The sequence below is a fragment of the Aotus nancymaae genome, unplaced genomic scaffold, assembly GCF_030222135.1.
Source record: "Aotus nancymaae isolate 86718 unplaced genomic scaffold, 86718_ANA_hifiasm-v0.15.2.pri h1tg000021l, whole genome shotgun sequence".
In the NCBI taxonomy this organism is placed as follows: Eukaryota; Metazoa; Chordata; class Mammalia; order Primates; family Aotidae; genus Aotus; species Aotus nancymaae.
Window position 1 is genome coordinate 8,292,502 of NW_026988433.1, and position 16,736 is coordinate 8,309,237.

Genomic DNA, 16,736 nt, shown 5'->3' on the forward strand with positions numbered 1-16,736 from the left:
AAACAAAAACAAAAATCAGCTAGGCATGGCGGTGCCTGCCTGCAGTGCTAGCCATGTGGAAGGCTGCAGTGGGAGCTTAAGCCCAGAGGTCAAGGCTGCGTGAGCTATGATCACACCACTGCACTCCAGCCTAGGCAACAGAGCAAGACCCATCTCAAAAAAAAAAAATGCAGATTGCCACTGTACTCTTAAAATGTCCAGCAGCTTTTTCTGCATTTATAGTGAGGTCCAAACTCCCCACCATGACCCTGGGCCCCACAGGATCCAGCCCCCATCCCGCCCTGGCATCTCTGAAGGATCCAGCCCCCGTCCCGCCCCAGCATCTCTGAAGGATCCAGCCCCCGTCCCGCCCCAGCATCTCTGAAGGATTCAGCCCCCGTCCCGCCCCAGCATCTCTGAAGGATCCAGCCCCCGTTCCGCCCCAGCATCTCTGAAGGATCCAGCCCCCGCCGGCCTCTCTAACTCCATTTCTCCCCACACGTCCCCTGTTCATTATTCTTCAGCCCTGGTGCCTTCTCCCTGTGTCGAGAATATATCGAGGTCAGTGCTGCCTCAGGGCCTTTGCGTGGGCCGCTTCCCCTGCTTGGAGTGCTCTTTGTCTGGGCTTCTGAGCAGATCAACAATCACCTTCTTTTGGTCTGCATGCAAATGCCAGCTCCTCTGGGAGGTCTCCTCTGATTTCCTGTTCTAAAGTTGTCCCCTCTCCCACCTGCTGCTCCCTATGGCTTTCTTTTCTTGTCTTCTAGGTGTTCACTGCTTCCTGAAATCAGGGACTGTGGATTTCATCTTCTTCTTCATTGGCTACCTCTTGAATTCACTGTCATCCTTGTGGGCATGACAAGCTCTTGGTTTTACTCTTAGCTTCTAGAATTGTGGCCTGCATTTAATGGATACTCATACAATATTTGAATATAGGGATGGTGAGTGTGTTCTGTACTTAGGAAATGGAGGCTTGAGGCTGGATGTGACCAAGGTCACAGGGTTGGTGGGACTGGAAGCCGAGCTTCTGTTTGACTGCGTCTTGCCTTTTGTTCACTCTGTTGCCCACGCTCAAGTGCAGTGGTGCAATCACAGCTCACGGCAGCCTCGACCTCCTGGGCTCAAATGATTCTCCCACCTTAGCCTCCCAGGTAGCTGAGAGCACCGGTCCACACTACCACATCTGGCTAATTTATTTTATTTTTAAATTTTTTTGTAGAGATGAGGTTGTGCCGTCTTGCCTGGGGTTAGTTTTTGCTTCTAAATAAAACATACACAGATACAGAGAAGTTCCCAGATGACTCATGCAGTTTTGGGGTTTTTTGCTTTGGTTTTTTGAGCCAGGGTCTTACTCTGTTGCCCAGGCTGGAGTGAGTGGTACCATCACGGCTCACTGCAGCCTGACCTCCATCACTTGATTGATCCTCCCACCCCAGCCTCCCAAGTAGTTGGGACTACAGGCGCTCACTACTATGCCAAGCTAATTTTTAAATTTTTTGTAGAGATGGGGTCTCACCATATTGCCCAGGCTAGTCTTGAAGTTCTGGGCTCAAGCGATTCTCCTGCCCAAAGTGATGGGATTACAGGCATGAGCCGCTGTGCCTGGCTGACATGCGTAGTTTGAAACTTCACAAAGTCAACACACCACGTGGCCAGCACCCCGACTGAGAAACAGAACATGACAGGCCGGACGCCGCTCACGCTCCTCCCACCGTCCTGCTGTCCAGCCCCCGAGCTCAGCTGGTTTGCATCTCCATGCGAATGGACCCAAAAGCTAGATTCCTGTTTCTGCTTTTCTGGCCTGTGCACCCCTGAGCACCCTGCTGTGATTCGTCTGTGACATTGTGGCAGTTGCAGCACCTCTTCATTGCTGCGTGGTGTTCCATACTGGGCGCCACCTCCATCCTCTCACTCCTTCCATTGCTCCTGGGCATCCGAGTTCCTGTTTTTGACCATACCATGGTGCACACGTGTCGTTTGGTGCACCCATGTCCGTGTTTCTGTGGCGTTTTGTCTAAAGAGTAAAGGGTATTCATGCCTTTGCCTTTCTGCACCTTGAAAGCTGCTGGACTTGGACACCTCCCTCATCTCAAACCTCCCTTGCACGAGGGCCTCCAACTTGCCTCATAGAGCCAAGTAATTATCATCTGTGGCAATCCTGGGCAATTATGTCTGGCTAGATAGGCCATAAAGCTATAAATTAATTACCACTTACTGCCAGGAATATCTCTCTCGGCATGTTTGGTAATAAAATTGGAAGAAACATGTGCACGGGCCCGTGCAGGCTTGTCCTCTGAAGCAAGGGCAGGGCCTGGCACGTTGCCCCATCCCACCTCGGTCTCCACCTGGGGCTGTGGGTAGGCCAGGGCTTGCTTGAAACTCCTCCAGGGCCTGGCTCCGTGGCTGCCTCCTCCACGGGGGGCCATGAGAATGTTTCCACTTGTGGGGGGCGGTGCTCATGTGTGCCCTGTTGGGCAAAAAGGCTTGTGTCACATGGCTCTTTTGCCTGAGATGGGAGGATGAGAGGCAGCATTTTCCAAATTGTGGAGGACATTGTCCCTGCAGGTTCTTGGGATGGCCTCAGAAGGTCCAAGGAGCTGAGAGGGAGTTTCTGGGCCCATCCTCTTTCTCTGCTTGCCATCACCTGCAGGAGAAGGTCTCTGTTGGTGCTGAGAGGGCTCCAAGACCCTTCCACACTCATCAGTCTTTTTTTTTTTTAAACAGAAAAAGACCAGGGCTTCCAGCTAAAGCCTTGTGCAGTAACAGGTTCTAGTTAGAACTTACAACATTCATTATTCTGAATGATATTTATTAAAATATTTTCCCTCCCTCCCTCCCTCTCTCCCTTTCTTCCTCCCTCCCTCCCTCCCTTCCTTCCTTTCTTCCTTCCTTCCTTTTTTTTTTTGACATACTCTCTCTCTGTTGCCAAGGCTGGAGTGCAGTGGCACGATCTTGGTTCACTGCAATCTCTACAAACTGTCGTCCAGGCTGGAGTGCAGTGGTGCGATCTCACCTCACTGCAACCTCTGAAACCTCTGCCTCCCGAGTTCAAGCAATTCTCCTTCCTCAGCCTCCCGAGTAGCTGGGATTACAGGCATGTACCATGCCTGGCTAATTTTTGTATTTTTAGTAGAGACAGGGGTCTCACCATGTTGCCCAGGTTGGTCTTGAACTTCTGACCTCAAGTGATCCGCCCACCTCGACCTCCCAAAGTGCTGGGATCACAGGTGTGAGCCACAGCACCTGGCTCAAATATGTACTATCTAATTGCGGCAAGTGTTTGCCAGGAATGGCACAGCTGTAAAGCTTCCCTTTAAAATACAGAGATCGAAGGACGGCAGTGGCAGTTGGTTCAGAGCAGCACGTTATATAACAGTGCAGGGGGCGTTCAGATGTGATGAAACTGAAGCGGTTCTGGGATGAACGGTGCTTGAGAAACCCTAAGGGCAGGGATGCACAAGGACTGAGAAAGAGGAGGCCCGACGTGGATCAAAATCCCGGCTTTTATTTCACACCAATGCCTGGCTTTGCTAAGAAAAGCGGAGATACTTCAGAGGGGTGAGGTGAGACGCCCGGAAGCGCGGTTGCCGGTCCTCTGGCCGGCAGTGGGGGAGGGCTGATGCTTTGTGGGAAGGAGACCTGTGAGTTTGTTTGTTTTTTGTTTTTCTTTCTGAGGCACAATTCATGTAACATAAAATTAACCATTTTGAAGTGAACGATCCGGTGGCATTTAGCCCAGTCAAAAGGTTGTGCAGCCGTCACCTGCATCTCACTCCAGAACATTTCCGTCACCCCAGAAGGAGACCCAGACTCATCAGCTGGTCACTCCCGCCCCCTTCCCCGGCCCCTGGTCACCACCTGTCGGCTCTGTTTGTGGATTACCAAGGTCTGGGTCCTCGTGAGCTTTTTAAATTTTTTTTTTCTTTTGAGACAGGATCTTGCTCTATTGCCCAGGCTGGAGTTCTGTGGCACAGTCATGGCTCACTGCAGCCTCAACCCCCAAGGCTCAAGTGATTCTCCCGCCTCAGCCTCCTGAGTAGCTGGGACTACACGCACATGCCACCATGCCAGGCTAATTTTTGTATTATTGTGTAGAGATGGGGTCTTGCCATGTTGCCCAGACTGGTCTACAATTCCTGGGCACAAGATCTGCCTGCTGAGGCCTCCCAAAGCGTTGGGATTACAGGGGTGAGCCATGGCGCCTGGCCCTCGTGAGCTTTGAAGAGAGGCCTGCTCCCTGTTCCTTGTTAACTTGTCCCTCAGGTGGGCTGGTGTTTGCCTGGTTTGGCTGGTCCGTGGCGAGGCTGACCTCACGTTTGTAGCAGGTGTGGGAGACCTGGCCGCAGGTGCACACACCTGAGCTCTGATTGCTGCTGCGTGGCCTGCGGGGGGGGGCAGCGTGGGCTGCCTGGCTTGTGCTCGAGACACCCTCCCCACACCCAAGTTCAAATCTGGCGTCGCCTTTTCCATCCCGCCTCCCTAGCTCCTGCGTGCTCCGTGCCTCTCCCCTCCCTGCGCTCTTCTGCCATCCCTCCCACCTGCAACGAGGCGCCCAGGCCTCCTCCTGCTCCTGTGAGAGGCCTCTGCCTTCCTTTGGTCTCTCCTGCCGGAATCAGTGGCTCCTGCCTCACCCCTTCTCTGATGCAGAGCTTGGCCCTCAACTTAGGGCCTGGGCTCTTTACAGAATGGAGGAGGGGCTCCTCCTTGTCTGGTTATCTTGTCATCGCCACAGGGGTGCTCCCCGGACCACAGCTCTTTGCAGACCTCCAGCCTGGCAGGGCCTGCCAATGCTCTGTCCTCGCCTGATGCCCCTCCCTGCCCCTCTGCCTTCCAGGTGCCCCCTTGTTTCTCTCCCATCCTCACTTCCTCTACGCTGACCCGGTCCTGGCCGAAGCGGTGACTGGCCTGCACCCTAACCAGGAGGCACACTCCTTGTTCCTGGACATCCACCCGGTGAGCCGCTGCCATCCTCTGCGGGGGGGTGGGCGGGTCCTGGTTGGGGCACACCTGGCCACCTCCTCTCCCCGCAAGCACAGAGCCGCTGTGGGCTGGGGTGGTGGGAAGGCTGGCTTCTAGGCTCTCGAGGCACCCAAGGTCCTTGCTTTACCCCGACTCCATAGATCAAGGTAGTTCAAGGGTTTTATGATCCCTTTCTAAGGTACTGGTTCTATCAGTGAACCCCAAGACAGTAAATTAATTAGAACTTATCAGCTGGGGTGTCTCCTACATGTGAGCTGGAGGCAGCCATCTGGATGTGTCAAGGTGTACCATAAAGATCTTCAGGGAGAGCCTGGAACATCTTGCAGATAAATCACGCAGGGAATTTGTCCCGTGTGAAGTTCTGTCTACAGGCAGGGAGCTGGACATGTGGCCCTCCCAGGGACATGCCCTCAGTCCGTGGCCTCTTTTCTTGGCACCTCTGGTCTCTGTAAAGTATGCCCAGTTGGACTTGGTGGCTGCTACCATTGATTCAGAAATCTGTGGGTTTTCTGTTTCCTGGCTGGGCACTTGTGGTCTCTTCCTTGGGCCTTTAATAAAATTAATTTTTTTTTTTTGAGACAGGGTCTCACTCTGTTGCCCAGGCTGGAGTGCAGTGGCGTGATCATGGCTCACTGCAGCCTTGACCTCACTGGGCTCAGGTGATCCTCCCCTCTCACCCTCCCTGGTAGCTGGGACTACAGACATGTGCCACCATGCCTGGCTAATTTTTATATCTTTTGTAGAGATGCATTTTCACCATGTTGCCCAGTCTGCTCTCGAACTCCTGGACACAAGCGATCCGCCTGTCTAGGCCTCCCAAAGTGCTGGGATTACAGGCATGAGCCACTGTGACCAGCCAAGATTAATTTTCTAAATTGAAAAAGAATAGCTGTGTATTTTTGAGGTGTACAACGTGATACTATGATGTGTGTATATATTGTGGAATGCCTAAGTAAACCAATTAACATAGGCGTCACTCCACGTACTGACCATGTGTTAGTGGTGAGAACATTTACAATCCACGCTCAGCAAATTTCAAGTTTACAGGACATGGATGTTCAGTGTAGTCACCGTGTCGTGTTGTACAGTACAGTATGGTGGCTGCTGCTGTATTGTACAGGAGATCTGAACTTACTCCTCCTAACTGAAATTCTGTATCCTTTAACCGACCCCCACCCCCCGCCTGCCTTCCCAGCCCCTGGTAGCCGGTATTCTAACCTCTGCTTCCATGAATTCAACTTTCTTCTTTTTTTGAGACGGAGCCTCACTCTGGTCACCCAGGCTGGAGTACAGTGGTGCGATCTCTGCTCATTGCACCCTCCTCCTCCCGGGTTCAAGCAATTCCCCTGCCTCAGCCTCCCAAGTAGCTGGGATCACAGGTGTGCACCACCACACCTGGCTAATTTTTGTATTTTTATTAGAGATTGGGTTTCACTACATTGGGCAGGCTGGTCTCAAACTCCTGACCTCAGGTGATCCACCCACCTCGGCCTCCCAAAGTGCTGGGATTATAGGCGTGAGCCACCGTGCCCAGCCTGAATTCAACTGTTTTAGATTCCACGGATACAAGTGAGATCATGCAGTATTTGTCGTTCTATGCCTAGCCTATTTTACTTAGCATAGTGCCCTCCAGGTTTGTTATGTCACAAATGACAGGATTTCCCTGTTTTTATTTTTATTTATTTATTTTTTGACAGAGTCTCGCTCTGTTGCACAGGCTGGAGTGTAGTGACATGATCTCGGCTCCCTGCAACCTCCACCTCCTGGGTTCAAGCAATTCTCCTGCCTCAGCCTCCCGAGTAGCTGAGATTAGAGGTGTGTACCGCCACACCCAGCTAATTTTTGTATTTTTAGTAGAGATGGGGTTTCATTACCTTGGCCAAGCTGGTCTCGAACTCCTGGCCTCAAGTGATCTGCCCGCCTCAGCCTCCCAAAGTGCTGGGATGACAGGCGTGAGCCACCGCGCCCGGCCGGATTTCTTAAACGCTGAGCATATCCCACTGCATGCCCCACCTTTGCTGTGCCCATTCATTCACTGACGGACACTTCACTTGGTTCCGTATCTTGGCCGCAGTGTACCTGGGAGTGCCCCTGGCTGTTTGTCACTCTGATTTCGTTTCCTCTGGGTGATCCCAGCAGCAGGCTTGCTGATCCGATGGTAGTTCTGGTTTTTGTTGTCTGAGGAAGCTCTGTGTGTTTCCCCGTTGCTGCGCTCCTCAGGCCCTTCCCAAAGCCCCACTGTGGATGCTGTTCTGCACCGTTTTTCTTTGTCCTTCCAGACCTCCTTCACCACCGGCTAGACCCCCTCAGCCCCTGCCCTAGCCCCGGCTCTCTGCCTTCCCTCTCTTCTCAGTTAATTCCTCCTCCGACCTCTCTTGCTCTTCCACAGAATTCCACCATGAGCACGGTCCCCTCTGTGCTCTCACTGGTCACTTTCCTTTCAGGGCACAGATTTTCTCCCCCACAATGCCCCCTCAACATCAAGAAAGGAGTTAAGTTTGGGAGCCCAGGGAGAGGGAAACAGCTGTTCTGCTGCAGCCACGTTAGCCGCCGCCTCCACCGCTGCCTCCAGATCGGCTTGAGGCACACAGGGAGAGGAAGTGGGCTTTGTTTCTTTGTGTTTTGAGCTGGGCACATTGGGGAGAGGGATCCTGAAAGCCGCTTGCTGCCTGTTAGCCATTAGCCTTGAAAACCGAATGCATGTTGGGAGCTGCTTCCATGCGGCCACTTTTCTGCTCCTGGAACTGGGGGAGGGCATGGGGACGGGGACTCCCAGGACTCTGCTTATGGTGGTATCACAGCTAAGACTTAGGATAACGACAAAATTCAAAGCAAAATTAGCAAAGGGAGAAGGCACCTAGGGTGAAGTCGGGGACAGCCAGGCTGGAGCTTCCAGAGTCTTCTCCCGGGGGAGTCGCACGGGATGCACCTAACGTCTTCGGCCACGAGTTGTGGCATCGTGTAGGCGATGCTGTCTAGCAGGGAAGCCCGTCAGAATTTCAGTGCCCAGGATGTTTCACTAGGGGTCAATCATGTGGCAGGTACCAAAATTCTAGACCCTGGGAAGGAAAGCGGGTGCTGAGCAGGAGCCATGTCATTTGTACAGATAATTTTGGCCCAGTGAACGACTCTCATCACCTAGGGGATGGTGGGGACCCTCCTGAAATCTGGGTCCGGCCTTGCCAGCAGAATTCTTAAGGAGAGCAGCTTAGGCCTGCAGTGCGAACTCCGTCCGACTCTCCGGAGATCTCACGCCCATCCTCCCAGGCTCTGGAGAGCAAGTGCTCCCCAGTCCTGGCGCCAAGAGCCATAATGAAGAAGACGTCTTTCCCTACAGTGCACGTGATCCTAAGCCAGGCATTTATGGCCCCGAGTGTGGCTGTCTTGCATACCTTATTTTTGCTCTTGCATTGTCTCTAGTTTATGGCTAAGGAAGCAGCTCTCAGTTAAGAAGACCCAATTGCAGTTCTGTGACCTCGAATCTGGTTTTATTTCCACTATAGTTTCCCGACTTCATTCTGGAACCACCTTCTTGTGTTCGTTGACATATGCGTTTTACTTCTGTTATTTACTTTAAAAAAAAGTCTCCTAAAAAAAAAGAGCTGAGTTTAGTTGCTCGTGGCTGTAATTCCAGTGCTTTGGGAGGCTGAGGCAGGAAGGTCACTGGAAACTAGGAGTTCGAGACCAGCCTGGGCAACATAGTGAGACTCTGTCTCTACAAAAATAATAATGATAAATAGGCCGAGCGCGGTGGCTCACCCTGTAATCCCAGCACTTTGGGAGGCTGAGGTGGACAGGTGCCAGGAGTTCGAGACCAGCCCGGTCAACATGGTAAAACCCTGTCTTTACTAAAAATAACAAAAATTAGCCAAGTGTGGTGGTACACACCTGTAGTCCCAGCTACTGGGGGGGCTGAGGCAGGACAATTACTTGAACTCAGAAGGCAGAGGTTGCAGTGAGCAATTGCACTCCAGCCTGGACGACTGAGTGAGGCACTGTCTCAAAAAATAAAATAAAATAAATTTCTGCACAAAGGAAGCTTTTTATTACTACCTCAACTAGGAAATTACAAAATTCTCCAAAAAAGAAGACAACCATAAAAATGAACAAGGAAAAATATATTAGTCTGGCCGGGCACGGTGGCTCACGCCTGGAATCCCAGCACTTTGAGAGGCCAAGGCAGGCAGATCATGAGGTCACGAGTTAAAGACCAGCCTGGCCAATATGGTGAAACCCCATCTCTACTAAAAATACAAAAATTAGCTAGGCATGGTGGCTCCCAGCTACTTGGGAGACTGAGGCAGGAGAATCACTTGAACCCAGGAGGTGGAGGTTGCAGTGAACCGCAATCATACCACTGCACTCCAGCCTGGGTGACAGAGTGAGACTCAATCTCAAAAAAAAAAAAAAAAAAAAAAAATAGGCTCTATGTAAAATATTACGCTCTATGTAAAGTACCGTTGTCTGCCAGCAGGGGCGAACCTGAGGCAGCTCTCAGCACCATCGTTAAAGGTGGAGGTTTTGTGTAGGTGTGTTATTAGAGGGGCGTTGAAGATGATGCAAACACCAGGCTGCGACCTACTCTTCAGAATGATCAGGGACAGTTGGGAGTGAATTGAGAAGGGATTCTCATCCATGTTATTGAACGTGGAGGTTGAGGGGGCATCTACAAATCGCCATTCTGCCCTTTGGGAAATCTCACTGTCTTAGTGACAGGTGAGAGTGATTCGGTTTTTCCACCCTGAGATAGGCTTGCTTTACAGAAGGGACCTCCTGAGGGTGTGGGTGTGACTGTGTGGGAGCATTTGTTTTCCTGTGAGGGGTGAGAACCAGGAGGAGATCCCAGGGCACCTGCACGACATTGCTAGAACCGTGGACTCCCCCAACCCGTGGCTTGTTTCAGGTCAGATGTAAGCAAGCTCCACTGGGCAGTTAGCTGGGACGTCCACCCTCTTGCCTGAGACCAGGGAGAGGAGGGCTTGCCGGCATCCCTGGAGCTTGGGGGAGGCCAGTCTCCTCACCGTGTGTGTTGCTGCAGGTCACTGGAATCCCCATGAACTGCTCTGTGAAACTTCAGCTGAGCCTCTACATGAAATCCATCAAAGGCATTGGGTGAGTGGGGACTGGCGCTGGGGCTGCATTGCTCATTTAGAGATGAGGGGCTCAGTGCTCTGGTCCCAGACTCCAGTGGCGTACCCCAGAACCAGGGCACGGGGAAGGGAGAGGGTCCTGTTGGGGGTGGAATCCAGTCCCTGCAGATCTTCTCCTGAGGGTTCTTGGTTTTGAGCCAGGTCCTACCTGCATCCTGATATTCCTTCCCCAGAACCCCACTTTTTTTTCTTAACATTCACCCCTTCCCTGCCAGTTAGCCAGAATCTTCAGTCCAAGCTGTTTCCTACTCAACAGAGTGGCAAAAATGAAAGCCTGGCAAAACTGAATGTTTGCAAATGGAAACTTACCAAACAGCATTCTTAAGTTTGACTATTCATTTTACAATAATTTTTTGAGCACTGATTTCTTTTTGATTTTTAAAATAAAACAGCTTTATGGAAATATAATTCACATACCCTAAAACTCACCCTTTTAAAATGCACAATTCAAAATTAAAACATTAAAACAAACTCCCTCCCCCAAAATAAAATACACAATTCAATGATTTATGGTCTATTCACAGAATTGTGCATCTATTACCACAATCAATTTTGGAACGTTTTTATCACCTCCAAAAGAAACCACACATCCATTAACACTCACTCCCAATTCCCTCAGCCCCGGGCAGCCCTGCTCCTCTACTTCCTGTCTCTGAGGACTTGCCTGTTGTGAGCATCTCATATACACGGGATCATATGCTGTCATGTACATGGGATCATATGCTGTCATATGCACAGGATCATACACTGTCATATACATGGGATCATATGCTGTCATATACATGGGATCATACGCTGTCATACATGACTCATATGCTGTCACATACAGGATCACACGCTCTCATACACGGGATCATATGCTATCATGCATGGGATCATACGCTCTCATATACACAGGATCATACGCTGTCATACATGGGATCATATGCTGTCATATACATGGGATCATACGCTGTCATATACATGGACTCATACGCTGTCATATATGGGATCATATGCTCTCATATACATGGGATCATATGCTATCATATACACGGGATCATACGCTCTCATATACATGAGATCATATGCTGTCATATACATGGGATCATACGCTCTCAAACACGTGGGATCATACGCTGTCATATACACAGGATCATACACTCTCATGTACGTGGGATCATACGCTGTCATATACATGGACTCATACGCTGTCATATACGGGATCATATACACGGGATCATACGCTGTCATATACGGGATCATATACACGGGATCATACGCTGTCATATACGGGATCATATACACGGGATCATATGCTGTCATATACACGGGATCATATGCTCTCATATACACGGGATCATACGCTATGTGGTCTTTTGCGTCTGGCTACTTTCATTTAGGATCATGTTTTCAAGATTCATGTTGTAGCATGGATCAGTACATTTCATGGCTGGATAATATTCCATTGTCTGGACAGACCACATTTATTTATCAGTTGATGGACGTTTGGGTTGTTTCCACGCTTTGGCCATTATGGGTAATGCAGCTGTCAATGTTCCTGTTGAAGCCCGGTGTGGACATCTGTTCCCATTTTCCTTAGGTGCGCGCCGAGGGATGGAATGGCTGGGTCCTATGTTAATGCTTTGTTTAACCGTTCGAGGAACAGCCAGACTTGTGCACAGCCTCTGCCCCGTTCCCATTCTTACCAGCAGCGCCCAGGCTTCCGCTTCCTCCCACGTGCACCCGCGCTCGCGTAACATTAGCTCTGCTAGAACTTGTTCAGGGATTATACTGGTTTGTTGCCATGTCAGTGTCTGGACTTTTTAGCATATTTGAAATAGTTTTGTTTTTAAAAAAATTCTCTTAGAAAAATCTGTGGGTTGCAAGAATGTGAGCCTCTATTCAGCTTTGTCCAATGCCTCTCGGCTGGAAAGAATCACACTTTGTCAGAGAATGGCAGGGAGTAATAACTGTCAGCTCATTTCCTTCATCCTGCCCCTGCATTTTATTTTTGTATTTTGAGGCCACTTCGGGGATTTGTTCTTGATGGATTTGTGGGTGGTGAAACAGCCCGAGGCACAGAAGAGGCATTCACAGCCCAAGTCTTCCCTCTGGTTCCACCACGTGGCACCTGGGCTGCTAACTGGGATGCAACTGGGGCCAAGTGGGTGACCCAGATACAAGAGGCCACCGCGGCCGAGGACACAGCCCCTTCCTGACACCCGCTGATGGTGGCCCCATGGAGGTGTGGGCTCAGTGTGGCCACGTCCTCTGCATTTTTCCAAAGGACCTCCAAATCTGGATTTTAACAGGAGCTCTGTCAGTTTTTATTTATTGGGAGGTAATTCACATTCTTTATTTGAGACAAAGTCTTGCTCTGTCACCCAGGCTGGAGTGCAGTAGCACGATCTCGGCTTACTGCAACCTCTGCCTCCAGGGTTCCAGTGATTCTCCTGCCTCAGCCTCCTGAGTAGCTGGGATTACAGGTACCCACCACCACACCCAGAAAATTTTTGTATTTTTAGTAGAGACGGGGTTTCACCATGTTTGCCAGGCTGGTCTCAAACTCCTGACCTCAGATGATCCACCTGCCTTGGCCTCCCAAAGTGCTGAGATTATAGGCATGAACCACCGTGCCCGGCCTGTGACTGGAGGATTTGAGCCTTTTGTGCTGACTTTGGCACCCGCCCCTGAGTGACTTCCATCTCCCCTCCCTACTGCTGTGCATTGTGAAGTGACAGAATATTTGTGTGTCCATTTCTGTACTGGGATTTAACAACAATAACAATAATAATGATAAATGTGTCAAGCGCTTTTACATGCTGGGTAGTTTTCTAAGCACGTTACTCGTATCACTGCACTGGATCCTCCCTAGAGCCCTAGGAGGAGTTGTATAATCATATCTCCCTTATACAGGAAGAGACACAGAGAGACTCAGTAGCATGCCCGAGGTCACAGAGCTCGCAAGTGGCTGCGTCAGGGGTCCCCGAGGCACTGCAGGCTCGATAATTTGCTGGGAAGCCTCAGGACACAGCATGCGGTTGTACACATGGCTGGGATTTATTACAGTAAACGGATTCAAAGCAGATCAGCAAAGGGAAAAGCCACAGGAGGCCAAGTCCAGAGGAGAGCAGGCGCCAGCTTCCAGAGCCCTCTCCCGAGGAGTTGCCCAATTCCTGCTTGCAGGCAGTTATGACAACCCACATGACATGTCATCTGCCAGAGAAGCCCATTAGAGAGACTCAGCACCCAGGGTTTTTACTGGGGGCTGGTCATGTGGCCACCCTCTGCCTGGCAGGTACCGAAATTCCAGACCCTTAGAAGGCCAGCTGGTGTTCGGTATCAACCACGTTACTTGTATGGATTGCTCGGGCACAGTGAGCCATCCTTGTCAGTTAGGGAGCAGTGGGAACCCTCCGGAATCCAGGCTCCCAGACGCCAGCCCCGGGCCAGCCTTGCCAGCAGCCCGTGTGAGGAGGGAAGGCTCGGGCCCGCCACGTGAACACGTGCCTGCAAGGCGGCCCAGGTGGGATTCGAGCCCAGGCAGGGAGCTCGAGTGTATGCCATTAACAACCTCGCCACACTGCCTTTTCTGCTAGACATCTGCTGTGTGTGGGGGTCTGCGCGGGGGAAGCAGTGAGCCAGCCCACCCTGCTGCTCGGTACTGGGTGTGAGTTGCTGTATTCACTTCCTGTTGTTGCTGTCACAAATTTGCCACAAATGTCGTGGCTCACTTTTAAAGACTGACAGTGTGGGAGGTCTGAAGTCTCAAGGGGCCCAGCAGGGCTGAGATCAGCGTGTCGGCAGGCCTTGTTCCTTCCGCAGGCTCTGGGGGAGGACCTGTGCCTTGCTGTTTTCAGCTTCTAGAAGCTGCCTACTACCATCCTTAGCTATGACCTTAATCCTAACCCTCCCTGTTTTTCCTCTTTGTTTGTTTATTGTTGTTGAGACAGAGTCTCGCTGTGCTGTCTAGACTAGAGTGCAGTGGCGCGATCCATAGTTCACTGCAGCCTCAACCTCCCGGGCTTAGGTGATCCTCCCACCTCAGCCTCCTGAGTAGCTGGGACTACAGGCACGTGCCACCACAACCTGCTAATTTTTTTTTTTTTTTTTTTTTTGGAAGAGATGGGGTCTCACATGTTGTCTGGGCTGGTCTTGAACTCCTGGGCTCAAGTGATCCTCCCACCTTAGCCTCCCAAAGTGCTGGGATTCCAGATGTGAGCCACTGCACCTGGCCTCTCCCTCTTTAAAGCCAGCAACGTAGTGTTGTTCCAGTTTCTCCCTGCCTCTAACCTCCTGCTTCCCTCTTTTTAAAAATTTAGTTTTTTGGCTGGGGGTGGTGGCTCACACCTGAAATCCTCAAACTTTGAAAGGCCAAGGTGGGTGATCACAAGGTCAGGAGTTTGAGACCATCCTTGCTAACATGGTGAAAAACCATCTCTACTAAAAAAAAAAAAATAGCCAGGCGTGGTGGCATGCACCTATAATCCCAGCTACTCGGGAGGCTGAGGCAGGAGAACTGCTTGAACCCAGGAGGTCGAAGTTGGAGTGAGCCGAGATTGTGCCACTGCACTCCCGCTTGGGTGACAGAGCGAGACTCCATCTAAAAAAAACAAATTAGTGTGTGTTTTTTTTAGGTTTTTTAAAATTTGTTTTTGTTGTTTTCATTTTCTCTCTCTTGCCTGATTGCTCTGGCTGGGACGTCCCGCTTCTCTCTTAAGGACTCTTGAGATATTCCAGGACACTCTCCCCATCTCAGAGCCTTGTAGTCACATCTGCACGGTCCCCTTCGCCGTGGCGGGTCATGGTTCCCACACTTCGCCGTGGCAGGTCACGGTTCCCACACTTCGCCGTGGCGGGTCCTGGTTCCCACACTTCGCCGTGGCGGGTCACGGTTCCCACACTTCGCCGTGGCGGGTCACGGTTCCCACACTTCGCCGTGGCGGGTCACGGTTCCCACACTTCGCCGTGGCGGGTCACGGTTCCCACACTTCGCCGTGGCGGGTCACAGCTTCCCAGGTGTCACATTGGTCTTCTGGTCTCCTTAGGCACCTCTCGGCTGTGACAGTCTCTCATCGCTCCTTGTTTTTAATGACAATGACGCTTTTGAGAACCCTGTCAGGTACTTTGTAGGATGCCCTCTCCAATGGGATTGGCCTGGTGCTTTTCTCATATCAGCCTGGGGTGATGGGTTTTGGGGGAGGAAGAGCACAGAGAGAAAGTTCCAGTTTCATAGCGTCTAGGTACCTTCTGTCGGCATACTGTATCACTGCTGATACCGACCTCACTCGCCTGGACGAAGTCGTGTCTGTGACGTTTCTCCAGTGTCCAGTTAACTTTTTTCTCCCTTCGGATTTCATTATCTTTTTAACTGGACATGTAAGTTTTAATTTCACAGGTATTGTGAACATATCTTCTCGAGGGGAAAAATAGAGTTTCCCGTGACTCCACCGCCGTCCCCAGTCATAGCCACCATTGCCAGGTTGCCGCCCCTCCTCCGGGCCTTTTCCTGCTTATTTACATTCACGTATATGTTGCCATAGAGAAGATGTATGTTGTCGTTTGTTTGTTTTTGCTAGTCCAGGCAACACTGAACATCTTTGTGCCTCTTTGCGCATGCGTGAGCACCTCTAGGGCAGTTTCTGAAGAGCGTAATTGCTGGGTCCTCAGGAATATTGGAATTAGGTTGGCAATGTAGATCAGAAAACTCAGCAGTTGTGGCTCAGATGGGACAAAGGTATTTTGTTATTTCAAAAATCTTCTTTTCGAGGATGTCTGAAGGCAGACAGTCCAAGTATGGCTGCTTCCAAGAGACATTCACGGTCCAAGTTCCACTCATCTTTCTGTTCCATTTCCCAGCCCATGGCTTCTATCCTCAAGGTCACCTCTGGTCCCAGTGGCTACAGAGCTCCAGCCCTTGCATCTGCATTCCAGGCATCTGAAAGGGAGGAGGGAAAAAAGGTTCACCTCCCAGCTGTGAAAGCTTCTTTTTAAGCAGGCTTCCCAGCCATCCCATGTAACGCTTCTGCGAACATCTCATTAACCAGAACTTGGTCACAGAGCCTCGCTTGCCACAAGAGAGGCTGAGATGAAGTCTTTAGCTGGATGAATTGCCATCCTGAGTAAAACTTGGGTTCTGTTTCTGAAAGGGATCAATGGATTTTGGCTGGGTCACTGGTGGTCTCTGCCCTGTAGGAGATGTGAGTTTTTAATTTAAAAAGATTATTATCAAATTGTGAAACTCTTTGCCAGAGGAGATTCCTTCCAGCAGCCCATCAAAACACTGGTTCCCTAAGTCCACAGCAGTCGAGTGCCATGGCTTCTCATCCTCGGGGGGTATATGCCACAACCCCCAGCAGATGCCTGAAACTGGGGATAGTGCTGAACCCTATGCAGCGTGTACTATGCTTCTTCCTACACATACACATCTGTGATAAGGTTAATTTGTGGCCGGGCGTGGTGGCTCACGCCTGTAATCCCAGCACTTTGAGAGGCCGAGGCGGTGGAACTCCTGAGATCAGGAGTTCGCCACTAGCCTGGCCAACATGGTGAAACCTCGTCTCTATTAAAATACAAAAAATTAGCCGGGTGTGGTGGCAGGTGCCTGTAATCCCAGCTACGCGGGTGGCTGAGGCAGGAGAATTG

The 16,736-nt window shown here is 50.9% G+C and overlaps 1 protein-coding gene across 3 annotated transcripts in view; it reads left to right on the forward strand.

Moving 5' to 3' along the window:
• SCARB1 (scavenger receptor class B member 1) overlaps positions 1-16,736 on the forward strand; it is an 82,430-nt gene that overhangs the window by 56,229 nt on the left and 9,465 nt on the right. For all 3 annotated transcript variants that reach the window (XM_021669995.2, XM_021669994.2, XM_021669997.2), the window contains exons 8-9: positions 4,814-4,932; positions 9,998-10,071. In XM_021669995.2, coding sequence (XP_021525670.1) covers positions 4,814-4,932; positions 9,998-10,071 — 193 coding nt within the window. The remainder of the gene's footprint in view (positions 1-4,813; positions 4,933-9,997; positions 10,072-16,736) is intronic.